The sequence below is a fragment of the Coregonus clupeaformis genome, chromosome 12 (genome assembly GCF_020615455.1).
Source record: "Coregonus clupeaformis isolate EN_2021a chromosome 12, ASM2061545v1, whole genome shotgun sequence".
Taxonomy (NCBI): Eukaryota; Metazoa; Chordata; class Actinopteri; order Salmoniformes; family Salmonidae; genus Coregonus; species Coregonus clupeaformis.
In genome coordinates this window covers 43062774-43082759 of record NC_059203.1, presented here as the reverse complement: position 1 = coordinate 43082759, position 19986 = coordinate 43062774, and the positions used below count along the sequence as shown (strand labels likewise).

Sequence of the window (19986 nt, the reverse complement as noted above, 5' to 3'; positions counted from 1 at the left end):
CCACACCTTGTATGTAAATTAGTAACGTCTTCGATGCTTGATAAAGAACCAAATAGGCTTGTAGCTAGAAGACCAAGGTAGTTTTTATGTTCTGCCTCCTGTTGTAGCCTAACTGACATTTTACAAATAATCCTATCCTGATTTTTTTTTTTGTCAAAATGTATTTGCTTAAATACTATATAAATTCGTATAATGAATCACAGCCACAAAACAAACGGCCAAAATACTTCCCATATTTATCATAAACCACTTTATTTGACAAAAAATAGGCTTTATTAATACACCAGAATTTTCACACTTTACAGATGCATATTTCTCCACGATACGAAAAGTTGGAATAACTGTCTGAAGTAGAAAAAAAACAACACACTGACCAGTGCCATAGGAATAGAATTCACATGCTTCAAACAAGGGACAATAAGAGGGATTCTTTTCAATCATGATAGAATAATTCGGTGCTTAATCTTTTTGAAATACAGATTTTACTTTTTTGTCAAATAAATGTTTTCAAAAATAGCTGTACAGAAAACGAAATACTGCTTCAACTTTAGCACATCTGTATTTTTTAGATGTGTACATCTGAAGAGTACATCTTCAACAGAGAGAGACCTGACTGTAGTTACCTAACAAAATGTCCATGAACACTGTGAAAGAAACAGTATAACATGCTTAATTCAAATCAAGCATGCCATTTGGCTGTGGTTCTCTTGAGATGATTGACAGTGGCAATAGGAAGATGATGCTTATGAGGATTATCACACACGGTCTGTCACCCTCTAGAAGAGGTTCTGGAAGCCCTTCTCTCAAAACAACAACATTGGGTTAAATGGTTGACTGAATGTGATAATCCCATCACAGGAGGTTGGTGGCACCTTAATTGGGGAGGACGGGCTTGTGGTAATGGCTGGAGCGGATTGAGGGGAACGGTACTAATACAAACACATGGTTTCCAGGTTTTTGATGCCATTCCATTCGCTCCATTCCGGCCATTATTATGCACCGTCCTCCCCTCAGCAGCCTCCTGTGAATCCCATCCACGTAAGTCTTCATTTGGGGCATTAGTTTCACATATTGATTAATCTGCAAATCAATGTTCATGTGCTTATGGTCAATAACTTGTTTGAAGGTTGCTTACTTTACCAAGAGAATCAGTGGTTTGTCTACATGAGGAAATGTGGACGCACTGTGACCTTCCACATTGACCACTAAACAGGATAAAAATAAACAGGACACACGGCTCACAATGGATGTCAGATTATTCTGTACTAGTGCTCCAAGCAACCTGAAAAGCTATTGCAAAAAAAGCAGGCTTTAAACCCTCATGATTTGTACATTTAATTGTAAGACAGACTTAAGAAATGGGCAATAAAAAACAACAACTTCCTAACAAATATCATTGCAAAGTCTAGTGGTAAGAGCGTAAAATACTAGACAGTCCAGGTTGTCCATCGCCACCAAAGACTTGAGATGTTCTGTGAGGGCAGAGGTGCGATGCTCTGTACTGCGGCACTGCTAAGTGCTGGTGACTCTTAACCCTGCACTGCGGCACCAAATGTTCTTAAGGCCAGGCACCCCAGGCTGAAATGACATTTCAGCATCTACCTATCAATTGAGATTTGTTGGTATTTTGGTCCATTAATATTAGTATTTTCAAAAAGTAAACAAAAATGACAATCTTGATAAAAATGCATATTTTCTTTCGTTTATCATTCTACCGTCATCAAAATGTCATGAATTTTAACCACTTTAAAATGGACATATCCATAATTTCAAAGCCCACTACATTGGATTACACAATTTTAAAAGCCCATTTCATAGAGAATGTAAAAAACTGAACTATATGTAGTAACTTACTTTGAAGAGATGGTGATTGGGTCTAAATAGGTGTTTGGTGTGTGGTAGTCTAAATTCAGTGTACTTGTATTTAACTGCCATTTCCCAAAAGTCAAGACTCTTCCCACAAGCCAACTCATTTTCCCCAGCTTCAGAAGCATCTGTTTTCACCAAATAGTGTGTGGTTATCATTAGATATATTCTCGATACTTTCCTATAGGGAATTTCTATTATTTATTCTAGATAACATTTTCTTGATTTTGTGTGTCTTTAGTATTTTACAGATAGAAAGATGAAAAAAGTATTTATCCACAATGCACTGAGTAAGTCCAGTCCTGGAATGTCTTAACAATATGAAACCAAAATATTTAGGTTATTTAGTGTCCAGAATTTGTTGTTGTTGCGGGATATGCAAATATTTAATGAGATATAATCTCATTTGCATATTTTAATACAATATTTCAGAAATTGTAATACAAAAAAATATTATTTGTGTCTAATTCAACTGGTAAAAGTTGATTGTGATATGATTAAACGGGGGGGGGGGGAATCCCTATTAGGGTGTGATGCCTGGCCTTAACTGCCACAGGATAAGGCCTTACACTTTGCACAGTGCTCGGTTTCTTTAAGTACCAGAAAGTCACAGGTTGATGCCCGCTCAATGATAATTGGAGCCTGGCTGAATGGCTGCTCCTTGGTCGGGACCCCCTGGCACACGTTGTACTTCTCCAGATCCAGGAGCAGGTTTGCCACCTGAGGCACAGATGTCAAGGACGATGGGTGAGCTTCATACAGCGGGTGGGTGAGGAGCAGCGGCTGGCCCTGTACACAGATCTGATAGTAGAAGTCCGGGTCAATCTGCACGGTTGTGTCCACCATGTGGGAGAGCTTGGAGCACTGCAGTAGCTGTAGCATCGGGCCCTCCACCATTATGGCAAACCAGAGTGTGGGGAGTGCAGAGCTGTGCAGGGCCTCCAGTAGCATTAACAGCTCATGTTCTTGTTCCATCCCACTTGTTCCTGCACTGTCAGCCAGACTGAAGATCTGAGTGATCTACACAGAACATAATAGGGATAACAAAATATAGTTGGAATCAATTCCACTCTAACTCCAGCTAATTACAGATTTACTTTCACGTGTATCTCCTATAGAATATCTTAAAACGAAATTTTAAGATATTCTAATCCCGAACTTCCTGTAGTCTGAAACTATAAGGTAATTATTAGGCTTAAATATTGGTTACAATGTTGTAAAGTGTACGTATGCACCAAAGCAGGAAGTGGTCACTTACCATAGGTGTGACCTCCTCTACTTCTGGCTCCCCAGACGGCGTTTCTACATCCTTGTCCACACTTGGCCTTCCTCCGTTCATTCCACTCTGTCTGTCCGGAGCTGCTAAGGACGTATTCTCACCTGGTGGTCCAACATATTTCACTGCGGAGTCTGCCGGTTTGAACAGTGTGCAATACTGGGAAATATAGAAAGAGAAATACACCATACTCCGGTCTAAATGTTAAAAGGTAAACACTGAAGAGCACACTAGTCATGGGATTTTATTGTACTGTAAAACATTACATGCTTAAGATAATTTCAATAAGGTAAAGAGAAGGGTGACTCACTGCTGGAGAACTTATATGGTTGAGGATATCTGGGACATGCTCCAGAAGTGAATTCTTTTTTACAATTTCCAAAGTCTCTTTGTGAGCCTGTAAAATATGAAAAATCAGTTGAAATGATTGTGCATTGGAAAGATAAAATACCATTTTTAACCAATATAAAATGCCAAAAAGCAAATGCCACAAAAGTAAACCTAAACAAAAGCTTAAAATCATGATGTGGCCAGTTATAATTTGCTTCTTGAAAGTCCTAGATCTTAAAAACTTGACTGCTGACATGCAAAATATTTTGGGATCAACAGTGGACTAATTAAAAAAAAGACCAAATTATAGTTTGAGTGGATTTTCCCTTTAAGCTTGAATCCAATTTGATACCAACCTGGACTGTCGGTATGTGGTTTCTGAAGTTTTCATCCTGGGGTTTGCTGGGAAGCATAGGGCACCAATGTGCCTACAACAATAACAGACAGACAGTGGGAAGAAAGTGGGAGCACAAGATTTTACAGACTTTGGTATAATTCAGATTAATGCATGTATCAGTATTTGCATGGAATCCTGTACTTAAGACAATGTGACGTTAAGATGGAACAACAATAATAACTTTTTAAACACTGCCTTTCCCTATTGTGCCATCTCCACACAGCAGTACTTACTGTTTCCATGTAGCGATAATCATCTTCTTCCTGCAGCGGCTCGTCTTCATCATCAGTGAACTCCAGGTCCACTTCTAGATGCTGCGTTTTACTTTTCTTTGGGGTTGTCTTGCGACTGTATGTAAAGTGAGGCCTAGGCCTGCCAAGCTGCACCCACCCCTCTTGGGACCCAAAATCAGTCTGGCCCAACTGAAAGGGCAACAAGTGTCTCTGTCAAACACATACATACACATAAGAGCACCATTGAAAGCATTGTTAGGAATCCATTCATGGCATAACAATGAGTATGGCCATTGCTTAATTCCAAACAAGGACTAATTCAAACGGTATTTAAAAAAATAAATATTGTCACCCTCAAATGCTCATACAACTGACAATTATCTCAACATAGGTGAGTAATCAACCCTTACCATGGCCTGTCTCTGGCACTGCCGTAGACGGCACTTCTGTCTCTTCTTATTGCTGCCTCCAAACTTCGGTTTGTCTATGCAGAAATCACAAGTGCCACAGTCCGTCCTACTATTACAGGCTTCACACTTCCCACAGGAGCGCCGCTTACGTTTCCTCACCCAAGCCTGAAAGACAGAATGATAATTAAAAAACAAATCAATTATCGTTAACTGTCAAAGAATACAACAAGTACATGTCACTGTCTAGATATTCAGTGGACCAATATAAGGGAGCTTGTTGGCACAAACTGTGACCAACTTCAGATGGAGACCTCACTAGGATGAGCAGGGTTTTTATGTGGGAGGGGTTGTAATTGGTCAGCAGGGGACACTCCTAGATAGAAGTGGGGTAAGATTTCTTGAAGCAGAGCTCACCTCATAGTCAGCATCATCACCATCAAACTCTTCATCGTCATCTTCTACATCAACATTCACAGAGAAGTCCTCGGGGTCACTGTATTGAGGAGTGGAGTTCTGTGGGAATAATGACAATTATCCATTCTGCCCTCTCCTTGGGTCTTTATTCAATTCCAAATCAAATTTTATTTGTCACATGCGCCGAATACAAAAGGTGTAAACCTTACCGTGAAATTCTTACTTACAAGCCCTTAACCAACAATGCAGTTCAATAAATAAAGTCTTATAGCTTGGGGGTAGAAGCTGTTAAGGAGCCTTTTGGACAGACTTGGCGCTCCGGTACCACTTGCCGTGCAGTAGCAGAGAGAACAGTCTATGACTTGGGTGACTGGAATCTTTGACAATTTTTTGGGCCTTCCTCTGACACCGCCTAGTATATAGGTCCTGGATGGCAGGAAGCTTGGCCCCAGTGATGTACTGGGCCGTACGCAATACCCTCTGTAGCGCCTTACGGTCGGATGCCGAGCAGTTGCCATACCAGGCGGCGATGCAACCAGTCAGGATGCTCTCAATGAACTATTTGAGGATCTGGGGACCCATGCCAAATCTTTTCAGTCTCCTGAGGGGGAATAGGTGTTGTCGTGCCCTCTTCACGACAGTCTTGGTGTGTTCGGACCATGATAGTTTGTTGGTGATGTGGACACCAAGGAACTTGAAAGTCTCAACCCGCTCCACTACAGCCCCGTCGATGAGAATGGGGGCATGCTCGGCCCTCCTTTTCCTGTAGTCCACGAACAGCTCCTTTGTCTTGCTCACATGGAGGGAGAGGTTGTTGTCCTGACACCACACTGCCAGGTCTCTGACCTCCTCCCTATAGGCTGTCTCATCGTTGTCGGTGATCAGGCCTACCATTGTTGTATCATCAGCAAACTTAATGATGGTGTTTGAGTCGTGCTTGGCCATGCAGTCGTGGGTGAACAGAGAGTACAGGAAGGGACTGAGCACGCACCCATGAGGGGCCCCAGTGTTGAGGATCAGCGTGGCAGATGTGTTGTTACCTACCCTTACCACCTGGGGGCGGCCCGTCAGGAAGTCCAGGATCCAGTTGCAGAGGGAGGTGTTAAGTCCCAGAGTCATTAGCTTAGTGATGAGCTTTGTGGGCACTATGGTGTTGAACACTGAGCTGTAGTCAATTAACAGCATTCTCACATAGGTGTTCCTTTTGTCCAAGTGGGAAAGGGCAGTGTGGAGTGCGATTGAGATTGCGTCATCTGTGGATCTGTTGGGGCGGTATGCGAATTGGAGTGGGTCTAGGGTTTCCGGGATGATGGTGTTGATGTGAGCCATGACCAGCCTTTCAAAGCACTTCATGGTTACCGACGTGGGTGCTACGGGGCGGTTGTCATTTAGGCAGGTTACCTTCGCTTTCTTGGGCACAGGGACTATGGTGGTCTGCTTGAAACATGTGGTATTACAGACTCGGACAAGGAGAGGTTGAAAATGTCAGTGAAGACACTTGCCAGTTGGTCCGCGCATGCTCTGAGTACACGTCCTGGTAATCCGTCTGTTGACCTGTTTAAAGGTCCTGCTCACATCGGCTACGGCGAGCGTGATCACACAGTCTTCCGGAACAGCTGGGGCTCTCATGCATGCTTCAGTGTTGCTTGCCTCGAAGCGAGGATAAAAGGCATTTAGCTCGTCTGGTAGGCTCGCGTCACTGGGCAGCTCGTGGCTGGGTTTCCCTTTGTAGTCTGTAATAGTTTGCAAGCCCTGCCACATCCAACAAGAATCAGAGCCGGTGTAGTAGGATTCAATGTTAGTCCTGTATTGACGCTTTGCCTGTTTGATGGTTCGTGAGGGCATAGCGGGATTTCTTATTAGTGTCCCGCTCCTTGAAAGCGGCACCTCTAGCCTTTAGCTCAGTGCGGATGTTGCCTGTAATCAATGGCTTCTGGTTGGGATACAGTGGGGGAAAAAAGTATTTAGTCAGCCACCAATTGTGCAAGTTCTCCCACTTAAAAAGATGAGAGAGGCCTGTAATTTTCATCATAGGTACACGTCAACTATGACAGACAAATTGAGAAAAAATAATCCAGAAAGTCACATTGTAGGAGTTTTAATGAATTTATTTGCAAATTATGGTGGAAAATAAGTATTTGGTCACCTACAAACAAGCAAGATTTCTGGCTCTCACAGACCTGTAACTTCTTCTTTAAGAGGCTCCTCTGTCCTCCACTCGTTACCTGTATTAATGGCACCGGTTTGAACTTGTTATCAGTATAAAAGACACCTGTCCACAACCTCAAACAGTCACACTCCAAACTCCACTATGGCCAAGACCAAAGAGCTGTCAAAGGACACCAGAAACAAAATTGTAGACCTGCACCAGGCTGGGAAGACTGAATCTGCAATAGGTAAGCAGCTTGGTTTGAAGAAATCAACTGTGGGAGCAATTATTAGGAAATGGAAGACATACAAGACCACTGATAATCTCCCTCGATCTGGGGCTCCACGCAAGATCTCACCCCGTGGGGGTCAAAATGATCACAAGAACGGTGAGCAAAAATCCCAGAACCACACGGGGGGACCTAGTGAATGACCTGCAGAGAGCTGGGACCAAAGTAACAAAGCCTACCATCAGTAACACACTACGCCGCCAGGGACTCAAATCCTGCAGTGCCAGACGTGTCCCCCTGCTTAAGCCAGTACATGTCCAGGCCCGTCTGAAGTTTGCTAGAGTGCATTTGGATGATCCAGAAGAGGATTGGGAGAATGTCATATGGTCAGATGAAACCAAAATAGAACTTTTTGGTAAAAACTCAACTCGTCGTGTTTGGAGGACAAAAGAATGCTGAGTTGCATCCAAAGAACACCATACCTACTGTGAAGCATGGGGGTGGAAACATCATGCTTTGGGGCTGTTTTTCTGCAAAGGGACCAGGACAACTGATCTGTGTAAAGGAAAGAATGAATGGGGCCATGTATCGTGAGATTTTGAGTGAAAACCTCCTTCCATCAGCAAGGGCATTGAAGATGAAACGTGGCTGGGTCTTTCAGTATGACAATGATCCCAAACACACCGCCCGGGCAACGAAGGAGTGGCTTCGTAAGAAGCATTTCAAGGTCCTGGAGTGGCCTAGCCAGTCTCCAGATCTCAACCCCATAGAAAATCTTTGGAGGGAGTTGAAAGTCCGTGTTGCCCAGCGACAGCCCCAAAACATCACTGCTCTAGAGGAGATCTGCATGGAGGAATGGGCCAAAATACCAGCAACAGTGTGTGAAAACCTTGTGAAGACTTACAGAAAACGTTTGACCTGTGTCATTGCCAACAAAGGGTATATAACAAAGTATTGAGAAACTTTTGTTATTGACCAAATACTTATTTTCCACCATAATTTGTAGGATTTTTAATGAATTTATTTGCAATGTGATTTTCTGGATTTTTTTTCTCATTTTGTCTGTCATAGTTGACGTGTACCTATGATGAAAATTACAGGCCTCTCATCTTTTTAAGTGGGAGAACTTGCACAATTGGTGGCTGACTAAATACTTTTTTCCCCCCACTGTATGTACGTACGGTCACTGTGGGGACGACGTCGTCGATGCACTCATTGATGAAGCCGGTGACTGAGGTGGTATACTCTTCAATGCCATTGGATGAATCACAGAACATATTCCAGTCTGTGCTAGCAAAACAGTCCTATAGCATAGCATCCGCGACATCTGACCACTTCCGTATTGAGCGAGTCACTGGTACTTCCTGCTTTAGTTTTTGCTTGTAAGCAGGAATCAGGAGGATAGAATTATGGTCAGATTTGCAAATGGAGGGAGGGAGAGCTTTGTATGCGTCTTTGTGTGTGGCGTACAGGTGGCTCTAGAGTTTTTTCCCCTCTGGTTGCACATGTGACATCCTGGTAAAAATGAGGTAAAGCGGATGTAAGTTTGCCTACATTAAAGTCCCCGGCCACTAGGAGCGCCGCTTCTGGATGAGCATTTTCTTGTCTACTCATGGCCTTATACAGCTCGTTGAGTGCAGTCTTAGTGCCAGCATCGGTTTGTGGTTGTAAATAAACGGCTACGAATAATATAGATAAACTCTCTTGGTAGATAGTGTGGTCTACAGCTTACCATGAGGTACTCTACCTCAGCCGAGCAATACCTCGAGACTTCTTTAATATTAGACATCGCGCACCAGCTATTACAAATATACACTCCCATCCCTCGTCTTACCAGAGGTAGCTGCTCTGTCCTGCCAATGCATGGAAAACCCAGCCAGCTCTATATTATCCATGTCGTCGTTCAGCCACGACCCAGTGAAACATAAGATACAGTTTTTAATGTCCCGTTGGTAGGATAGTCTTGATCGTAGATCATCCAGTTTATTTTCCAGTGATTGCACGTTTTCCAATAGAACAGATGGTAGAGGCGGTTTACCCACTCCCCGACGAATTATCACAAGGCACCCCAACCTCTGCCTCCTGTATTTCCTTCACGCGAATGACGTCGGACTCATTAAAGAAAAAATCTTCGTCCAGTTCGAGGTGAGTAATCGCTGTTCTGATGTCCAGAAGCTCTTTTCGGTCATAAGAGACGGTAGCAGCAACATTTATGTACAAAATAAAAGTTACAAACAATGCGAAAAAACAAATAAAATAGCACAGTTGGTTAGGAGCCCGTAAAACGGCAGCCATCCCCTCCGGTGCCATTATTATTCAATTACATTCATAAATTCCTTTGCATATTAAATTAACACTAAGGTAAGGATTAGAGGAGTATTATTAGAGAGGGCTTGGTATTATTACCTGCAATTCTCCGCTGTCAATCTGCAAAACAAATGCTTTATATTCAGTTATGGGAGCTTTTCATGGAGAGGTGAAGAGAATATTCCAAATTAACTGCCAATGTTCACATGTGGACTTGTGGGACATGCTGCTCTATATTGAGTCAGCAGAATAGATATAAATAGACAATAGCCTTCTGCACTTTTCATATGCATGTATTCAGATTTTTTATATACTTTAAAACAGAAACTAGGATACCCTAGGTAATGGGGTTCTAGACAATTACCTTGAAATTCGTTATGGGATAGGGATCCAACTTTTGGGGACCATCGGGTTTATGCTGAAATACACATAAATAAACAATCAAAATAAACTACCACTTGGATTTCTTCAATCTCTGTCTCTTCTTCTGTCAGTCTGTACCTTGAGGATAGGACATAAACATTTGCGTTTCCGACAGCAGACAGGTTTTCTGGTGTCAGGGTTCAGTGTTTTTTTGCAGTTGGCACAGCTCCCACAATCTTCTGTGGTAAGGCAAGCCTTACAGTTACCACAAGGAATCCACTAAAACAGACAAAAATTCTGAAGTTAGAGTATTCCTCTCCATTCAGACCCATGTTGATAAATCATTGTTTAACTATGTAAAACTGAAATAAGTAAAGGGAAAGAGTCAAAAATACAAAACGGGAACTCGAGGAGCGCATGTTAAAAACAGAAATGATGAGAGTAGTAGACTCGTTAGTTGACGAACACTTGTTTACCTTTCTGAATCTTTGATAAAGTGGATTCTTGGCTATAGCTGGCTTATTGGCTAAAAGCAAAGAGGGATACTGTTAACACAATATTAAACTGACACTTCATAAACAGTAAAAACAGGCACATTTACAATGTTCGTTAACATTTAAAATATGTCAATTGTGTTCCTCTTCAAAACGATTTTGTGAAGTGGCTTTCCTTTAATTGGATTGACACTAAAGAGTTCACATACCCCTGCATTTGGGGAAACAGGGATCCTTCATCTGCCTTTCATATTCAAAGCCTGTATATGAATTACCACAAATGGCACAGATGCTGAAATAAAGAGTATCGAAGCAAGTTACCTAAGGTTCCAAGTGCATAACATCACAATCATCCTCAAGATATTAACATCTACCCCTTCAATCACTCCCATGTATTCTTTGCTTATTTTACATTAAAAAAAGCTGTATCTCAGGGGGAAACACATTTCCAATTCATATAATACACACTTGTATACAATGGGGAAAAAACTATTTAGTCAGCCAACAATTGTGCAAGTTCTCCCACTTAAAAAGATGAGGCGCCTGTAATTTTCATCATAGGTACACGTCAACTATGACAGACAAAATGAGATTTTCTTTCTCCAGAAAATCACATTGTAGGATTTTTTTTATGAATTTTTATTTGCAAATTATGGTGGAAAATAAGTATTTGGTCAATAAGAAAAGTTTCTCAATACTTTGTTATATACCCTTTGTTGGCAATGACACAGGTCAAACGTTTTCTGTAAGTCTTCACAAGGTTTTCACACACTGTTGCTGGTATTTTGGCCCATTCCTCCATGCAGATCTCCTCTAGAGCAGTGATGTTTTGGGGCTGTCGCTGGGCAACACAGACTTTCAACTCCCTCCAAAGATTTTCTATGGGGTTGAGATCTGGAGACTGGCTAGGCCACTCCAGGACCTTGAAATGCTTCTTACGAAGCCACTCCTTTGTTGCCCGGGCGGTGTGTTTGGGATCATTGTCATGCTGAAAGACCCAGCCACGTTTCATCTTCAATGCCCTTGCTGATGGAAGGAGGTTTTCACTCAAAATCTCACGATACATGGCCCCATTAATTCTTTCCTTTACACAGATCAGTTGTCCTGGTCCCTTTGCAGAAAAACAGCCCCAAAGCATGATGTTTCCACCCCCATGCTTCACAGTAGGTATGGTGTTCTTTGGATGCAACTCAGCATTCTTTGTCCTCCAAACACGACGAGTTGAGTTTTTACCAAAAAGTTATATTTTGGTTTCATCTAACCATATGACATTCTCCCAATCCTCTTCTGGATCATCCAAATGCACTCTAGCAAACTTTAGACGGGCCTGGACATGTACTGGCTTAAGCAGGGGGGACACGTCTGGCACTGCAGGATTTGAGTCCCTGGCGGCGTAGTGTGTTACTGATGGTAGGCTTTGTTACTTTGGTCCCAGCTCTCTGCAGGTCATTCACTAGGTCCCCCCGTGTGGTTCTGGGATTTTTGCTCACCGTTCTTGTGATCATTTTGACCCCACGGGGTGAGATCTTGCGTGGAGCCCCAGATCGAGGGAGATTATCAGTGGTCTTGTATGTCTTCCATTTCCTAATAATTGCTCCCACAGTTGATTTCTTCAAACCAAGCTGCTTACCTATTGCAGATTCAGTCTTCCCAGCCTGGTGCAGGTCTACAATTTTGTTTCTGGTGTCCTTTGACAGCTCTTTGGTCTTGGCCATAGTGGAGTTTGGAGTGTGACTGTTTGAGGTTGTGGACAGGTGTCTTTTATACTGATAACAAGTTCAAACAGGTGCCATTAATACAGGTAACGAGTGGAGGACAGAGGAGCCTCTTAAAGAAGAAGTTACAGGTCTGTGAGAGCCAGAAATCTTGCTTGTTTGTAGGTGACCAAATACTTATTTTCCACCATAATTTGCAAATAAATTCATTAAAAATCCTACAATGTGATTTTCTGGAGAAAGAAAATCTCAATTTGTCTGTCATAGTTGACGTGTACCTATGATGAAAATTACAGGCCTCTCTCATATTTTTAAGTGGGAGAACTTGCACAATTGGTGGCTGACTAAATACTTTTTTCCCCCACTGTATAAGCACCCAACAAATATGTACTGAACAAAAATATTAAAACGCAACAAGCAACAATTTCAATGATTTTACTGTTACAGTAAATCAGTCAATTGAAATAAATTCATTAGTCACTAATCTATGGATTTCACGACTGGGCAGGGGCGCAGTCATGGGTGGGCCTTGGAGGCCATAGGCCCACCCACTGGGGAGACAGGCCATGCCAAGAATGATTTCTCTAAAACGACGTTGGAGGCGGCTTAAGGTAGAGAAATTAACATTAAATTCTATGGCAACAGCTCTGGTGGACATTCCTGCAGTCTGCATGCCAATTTCACACTCCCTCAAAACTTGAGACATCTGTGGCATTGTGTTGTGAGACAAAACTGCACATTTTAGAGCGGCCTTTTATTGTGCCCAGCACAAGGTGCACCTGTGTAATGATCACGCTGTTTAATCTCCAGAGTGGCGCAGTGGTCTAAGGCACTGCATCTCAGTGCTTGAGGCGTCACTACAGACCCCCTGGTTCGATTCCAGGCTGTATCACAACCGGCCGTGATTGGGAGTCCCATAGGGCGGCGCACAATTGGCCCAGCGTCGTCCGGGTTTTGACGGTGTAGGCCGTCATTGTAAATAAGAATTTGTTCTTAACTGACTTGCCTAGTTAAATAAAGGTAAAATAAAATATAAAAATCAGCTTCTTGATATGCCACACCTGTCAGGTGAATGGATTATTTTAGCCAAAGGAGAAATGCTCACTAACAGTGGTGTAAACAAATTTGTGCACAAAGGTTGAGAGAAATAAGCTTTTTGTGCTTATGGAAAATTTCTGGGTTCTTATTTCAGCTCATGAAACATGGGACCAACACGTTACATGTTGCGTTTATATTTTTGTTCAGTGTATATATAGCCTAAACCATGATTATGTCTGAGGAATGTGTTAAACTTAAATTCTCAGAGATAAAATTATAGGAAAACATAGGAGCATTTGACTCACCAAAAGCAGGGCTCTGAACCAGCCATCCCATTGAAGGAGACTGAAAGCGATGATGCAGGGCTCCAGGGCAGTTTAGTTGCATTGTGCTTCATACCTTCCACATCATGAGCGACAGAGGCTGAACTAATCTGTGTGAGAGAGGAGTTCGGTCTTGGGGGAGTGGTATGTTGGAGGTGGGGGTCTCTGCTTGGCGTGCCCATAGAGCTGCGACTCAGAGGGGTCAGTCTGTGATGGGAGTCAGGACTGTCTGCCCGGTCCCCTCTGTCCATCAAGCTGGACTCTGAGGAAAAGCCACAGTCCACTAAGGGAGGATGATCCTTCTGTATATTCTAACAGACCATGGGTTGGAATAGACAAGATGGTAGTTGTTAGAAAATACATTCAAATTAGTGAAGTGAAAGAAAAAGGTATAATTTCAAGTGTAAATGCTGGGAGCTTTTTTTATTACCGTCTTTCTCGCACGCAAGGGCTTGGGCTGTCCAGCACCCCTGAACACCCCAGCTTTGTAATCAAACATTGTCATGTCCAGAGTATCTGCCAGGACTTTGGAAAGCTCAACCCTACTTCTCACACGCTCATTACTCGGACTTCAGGGAACAGAGATGGGAATAAAGTGACATCAATGGTTTATAAAGTTACAGTGAGGGGAAACAGTATTTGATCCCCTGCTGATTTTGTATGTTTGCCCACTGACAAAGAAATTATCAGTCTATCATTTTAATGGTAGGTTTATTTGAACAGTGAGAGACAGAATAACAACAACAAAATCCAGAAAAATGCACGTCAAAAATGTTAAATTGATTTGCATTTTAATGAGGGAAATAAGTATTTGACCCCCTCTCAATCAGAAAGATTTCTGGCTCCCAGGTGTCTTTTATACAGGTAACGAGCTGAGATTAGGAGCACACTCTTAAAGGGAGTGCTCCTAATCTCAGTTTGTTACCTGTATAAAAGACACCTGTCCACAGAAGCAATCAATCAGATTCAAAACTCTCCACCATGGCCAAGACCAAAGAGCTCTCCAAAGATGTCAGGGACAAGATTGTAGACCTACACAAGGCTGGAATGGGCTACAAGACCAACGCCAAGCAGCTTGGTGAGAAGGTGACAACAGTTGGTGCGATTTTTTCGCAAATGGAAGAAACACAAAATAACTGTCAATCTCCCTCGGCCTGGGGCTCCATGCAAGATATCACCTCGTGGAGTTGCAATGATCATGAGAACGGTGAGGAATCAGCCCAGAACTACACGGGAGGATCTTGTCAATGTCAATCTTGTCAAATCTCAAGGCAGCTGGGACCATAGTCACCAAGAAAACAATTGGTAACACACTACGCCGTGAAGGACTGAAATCCTGCAGCGCCCGCAAGGTCCCCCTGCTCAAGAAAGCACATATACAGGCCCATCTGAAGTTTGCCAATGAACATCTGAATGATTCAGAGGAGAACTGGGTGAAAGTGTTGTGGTCAGATGAGACCAAAACCGAGCTATTTGGCATCAACTCAACTCGCCCTGTTTGGAGGAGGAGGAATGCTGCCTATGACCCCAAGAACACCATCCCCACCGTCAAACATGGAGGTGGAAACATTATGCTTTGGGGGTGTTTTTCTGCTAAGGGGACAGGACAACTTCACCACATCAAAGGGACGATGGACGGGGCCATGTACCGTCAAATTTTGGGTGAGAACCTCCTTCCCTCAGCCAGGGCATTGAAAATGGGTCGTGGATGGGTATTCCAGCATGACAATGACCCAAAACACACAGCCAAGGCAACAAAGGAGTGGCTCAAGAAGAAGCACATTAAGGTTCTGGAGTGGCCTAGCCAGTCTCCAGACCTTAATCCCATAGAAAATATGTGGAGGGAGCTGAAGGTTCAAGTTGCCAAACGTCAGCCTCGAAACCTTAATGACTTGGAGAAGATCTGCAAAGAGGAGTGGGACAAAATCCCTCCTGAGATGTGTGCAAACCTGTTGGCCAACTACAAGAAACGTCTGACCTCTGTGATTGCCAACAAGGGTTTTGCCACCAAGTACTAAGTCATGTTTTGCAGAGGGGTCAAATACTTATTTCCCTCATTAAAATGCAAATCAATTTATAACATTTTTGACGTGTTTTTCTGGATTTTTTTTTTGTTATTCTGTCTCTCACTGTTCAAATAAACCTACCATTAAAATTATAGACTGATCATTTCTTTGTCAGTGGGCAAACGTACAAAATCAGCAGGGGATCAAATACTTTTCCCCCCTCACTGTATCTAAAAGCATATAATACTGACAATCAAATGAATGTCCTGTGAGTCTGTATTATTAAGTAAATTGTTTGTACCACGTTTTTATTTCAAACCAACGGCTTATTCAAACAGGTACAGCAAGTGAGCCCTCGTAAATGGGCTCCCGAGTGGTGCAGTGGTCTAAGGCACTGCATCTCAGTGCTTGAGACGTCACTACAGACCCCCTGGTTCGATTCCAGGCTGTATCACAACCGGCCGTGATTGGGAGTCCTATAGGGCGGCGCACAATTGGCCCAGCGTTGTCTGGGTTTGTCCGGTGTAGGCTGTCATTGTAAATAAGAATTTGTTCTTAACTGACTTGCCTAGTTAAATAAAGGTAAAATAAAATAAAAAAAATAAAAAATAACAATGAACCTCATGTCATGAGACAATACCAGTGGTTAAAAATCTAAACTGGCCCTTGGTCTAAAAATTGAATTGAGTTTTGCCAGAATATTTTTACCTCATGTAATAAACGTCACTCTGACCAACACTAGAACCTGAACGACGAACAACCGCTTTGCGCTTCCAACCCTTTCCAAGTGCCGGCCAGTCCTCCCAGCCCTCTTCAACTGTTACTCTTTTCTTCCGTCTATAAACAGAAAACCTGGCATAAAATAAAAACAAATGTCAGCAAAGTATATCAGCATAAGAGCATAAAACATAACAGCAAAGCATATCAACTGGCTACATATTTGCTACAAGAAATAACATTTGGGGCCCATTACAGCAGGTTGACGTTTATTCTCATGAATCTTGCCCCGGAGGCAGAACTGAGCTATTTCCGCTAGATAGGCCAGCTGCAAAGTCAAAATTGGCTATATCGTACAAAATATGAAAACAAAATATGCTTTTGGTCTTAATTTAAGGTTAGCAGTGTGGTTACGGATTTGGTTAAAATGTGATTTCATGACTTTGTGGCTGCGCCAGCTAGTGACCATTCTGCATAGTAACCTCCAGAACAAGGTTCATGACGAAAAACGCTAACCTGCACCATTTCACTGCCCCAGATAAATCCTTCTTTAAAATGTAGGGTACTTTAATGTTGAGGAGTAAATTATCCAACTTCTGTATTGATTTGTGGGCCCTAGAAATCCTGACACGTTGTTATAATAACATTGATACAACAGCAGCCAAAGCTAGTCAAATCAAGTGTCACATCACTCAACATACAGGTTGTTGCTGTTGATTTTCTTCTCAAGGCCTGCCACGCTCCCGCTCCTTTCGCTCTCTGCAACACTCTCCTCTTCGGCATCCTCCTTGTCATTCACGCATCGCTCCCCCATAGCAAGGCCCAAGTCCAAGCCCTTTGTGTCATCGTCATAATTGTCATCCTCCAGGGGCTCAAACCAGTCTACAGGGGGTTCCTCAGCAACTCCCCCTGGGATCTTCTCTGTCTGCCTATGGCCTGTCATCACAGGACCGGAGGTGGCATGGTCCTGAATGTCAAGGCTGTCCGAGGGAGCCAGGGCCTCCAGTGGCGATAGGACCTGAGAGGTCCTCTCCATCCCATTGTCCCCGACTTCAGTCCTCTCCTCCCTTTCTATAAGTGGATCATTTGTAGATTTGAGTACCTCTCCGTTTATCTCCATGTCTTCCTCCCCTGGCCCTCTCCCGGAACCTAGGTTATCCACCAGTCCTTCATTCATTTCTGGGGCTCTATAAACTCATGAAGCCATAGGTCTAAATGTCCTCCAAAATCTTCTTGAACAATGACTTCTAAGGTTCACACGTCCAAGACTTTGCATAACAATACAGAGGAGTGCTCACACATCCAGTGGGGTCCTAGAGTAACTCAAGCATAAACTTTGCTCGCATTCCAGCAGGGCTTTCCAAAACCTTTAGTCTTCCCATTGATGTATAGGACCTGGTAAAGACAAAGTTGAGCAATTACAGCATTGGCTTTTAACAGAATTTCACATGGGTATACACTGAATCAATGCATCAACATAACAGCTGAGCTGATCAAGACGTTCCACCCTAGTCGAGCCACTGACATGAATCATGATGCTTGCTTGACAGAGTCTGCTATTGCCAGAGACAGCTACTCATAATATATATTTCTGGCTTGACAGTCAGCTGGCCAGTAATTGTAAGTGTGTAAGTGTTGTTAACTATTAGAAACATAATGTGGAGATATTATTTATATATATTTTAAAATATATATAAATTATATATCAATAATAGGAACTTCGTTTTATTAGTTGTATTAGTAGCTGTAGCAGTAGTTTTTATGAGTTGTATGGCTATTAGTAGTTGTACAACAACTTTATTTTGCTGTTAATTTTTGTTTTTAATCATTATTTGACAGTACTTGCCATATTATTGATTCTACGTTTTTTTGCTTTTCACACTTGAAACGAGATGGTGCATCATTCAAGACATTTCAACCTCAAATGTCAAATAAATTCAGACATGTCACCTGCTAGCTAGCTACTGTAACGTTAGCTACAATAATCCAACCAACGTTGATCAATTAACTCTAACTAGGTAACAGCTAACTAATGCTCCTCTCCCCTATGTACCGATTATTTTAGTGACGGCGTTATCAGATATTATTTGGTAAGAACTACATAAGTGCTAGCTAGTAGCAACACACCGATAAGCTAGTTAACGTTAGTTAGCTAATGCTACCGTACTTCGTCGCCTTTTGATTGTTAACTAACGTTAGCAAGATAGCTTGCTAATTTGCAGCTAACAACACTTCACGACCACCATGGCAAAAAGACTCAAGTAATTTCAATCACATTCACATATTAAAACCAAACCTGCCAAACAGCTACCGAGATACCACAGACAAATACAGGAAAAATATAGGGCTAGCTAGATAACGTTACCTATTAATAGAATCGTTGTTAGCGGAAGTATAGCTAGATAAGTTAGCAACAATGTCGTTAGCTATTTGTTATGGTGTTGGTTACGTGCCAGACGAGACAACATCGGACAGAGCTAACGTGCTAACCTACCACTTGCGCTGAGAGACATCAATGTGATAAAAGAACGCAGCTCCAAAACAAAACAGCATAAAATATTTTCTAAACAGCATAAAATATCGAAAACATACCATCGACGGTTTAAGAACCGGAAATCACCTGCAACATAACAGGAAACACAAATTAAACGCAAATTGGGATGCTTGGGACGTCCCTACCCTCTAACCCTTATTATTTCTACTGCTACATTAGTTTACCCTTACCTTAACCAAAGACAGTGTCTATTATATTGACAAGATATTCGAGTGACCATTCCAACAATAGAAAGTCATGTCCTCAAAGATGGAAGGCAGCTCGGAGGGGGCGAGATCAGGTGGGCTATTCTAGCCAATAAGAGGGCAGATACTTGCGTGAACAACATGCCATAGAGATAGATAGAGGACTCATCTTGGTATCTGTGCCATTACAGCGTCTGTGACAGCATGGGCAGCGCCATAAAAAAAAAAGAAGTAGTCAGTTTTCTTCATTAACTGATTGCTCGAAAATCATAGGAATATCCACGCAGTTGACTACTTTTAAATTGTGGAAGCCCTCAATGGCAATGTCCATGCTAAAACGGGTTATGTCCATGATGAGTCAGTCCTCTATCTCTATGACAACAGGCATACCTCCAATATAAAGTAGTTTTTTCAAAGTTGCCGAAATGCCACGTGTGTCAACTCATAACAACCTAACCATTACAAAACGTCGATTCAATCAAATAAACCTCACATAGCAAATTAGCAATTCAATGTATTGTTGACCAAATTCGACACTCTGACCTCCATACAAAAACTCCTCACTTCGTGGACAGATTTTGGGCGGAGTAAAACCTCCCGCTTCGCTTAACCGAACTTCAGTGGGGTGACGTCAGAGTTGGGACGTCCCAATGATCCCGTTTAGACTTATCCTTTCTCGCTCGCGTGACGATGACCGCTTAATGCATGTTTTTAGTCTCTAGCTAGGGCGTTTGTCTTTTTTTTTTGTATACGGTGTTGTAAAGTATGACTGTATATTTTATATTTCTTTATAAAGAAAAAGTATCTAGCTAGCGACTACCAAACTAACTTGCAGCGTGAATGTGTGAAATATTCCATCTCATGACAACTTAACAGTTGACTGGAGTGGAGAGTGCAGCTAAAGAGGTTTGAAACCACTCTGGTGTACCTGTTTCTTAGTAGGTGTGATAACAGAATGGTATTACACATGGTGAGACAAA

General features: G+C 42.4%; 1 protein-coding gene across 3 annotated transcripts; it reads right to left on the bottom strand.

The window, feature by feature from the left end:
* Positions 1-235: 235 nt before the first annotated feature.
* On the bottom strand, positions 236-18933 carry LOC121578258. Of its 3 annotated transcripts, none has more exons than XM_041892483.2 (17): positions 18860-18933; positions 16969-17662; positions 16259-16402; positions 13975-14113; positions 13527-13855; positions 10678-10760; positions 10451-10500; positions 10113-10253; positions 9976-10029; positions 9711-9731; positions 4927-5025; positions 4513-4677; positions 4103-4312; positions 3829-3900; positions 3453-3539; positions 3125-3301; positions 236-2886 (listed from the first exon to the last, which is right to left on the bottom strand). In XM_041892483.2, exons 2-17 carry the CDS (start codon positions 17442-17444, stop codon positions 2410-2412), a joined length of 2724 nt encoding a protein of 907 aa, XP_041748417.1. In that variant the 5' UTR covers positions 17445-17662; positions 18860-18933; the 3' UTR covers positions 236-2409. The 3 variants fall into 3 exon arrangements, with proteins under 3 accessions (XP_041748417.1, XP_041748416.1, XP_041748418.1); XM_041892482.2 differs by having other exon boundaries at positions 18762-18897; XM_041892484.2 differs by having other exon boundaries at positions 4103-4291; positions 18762-18897.
* Between the last annotated feature and the right edge of the window lie 1053 nt (positions 18934-19986).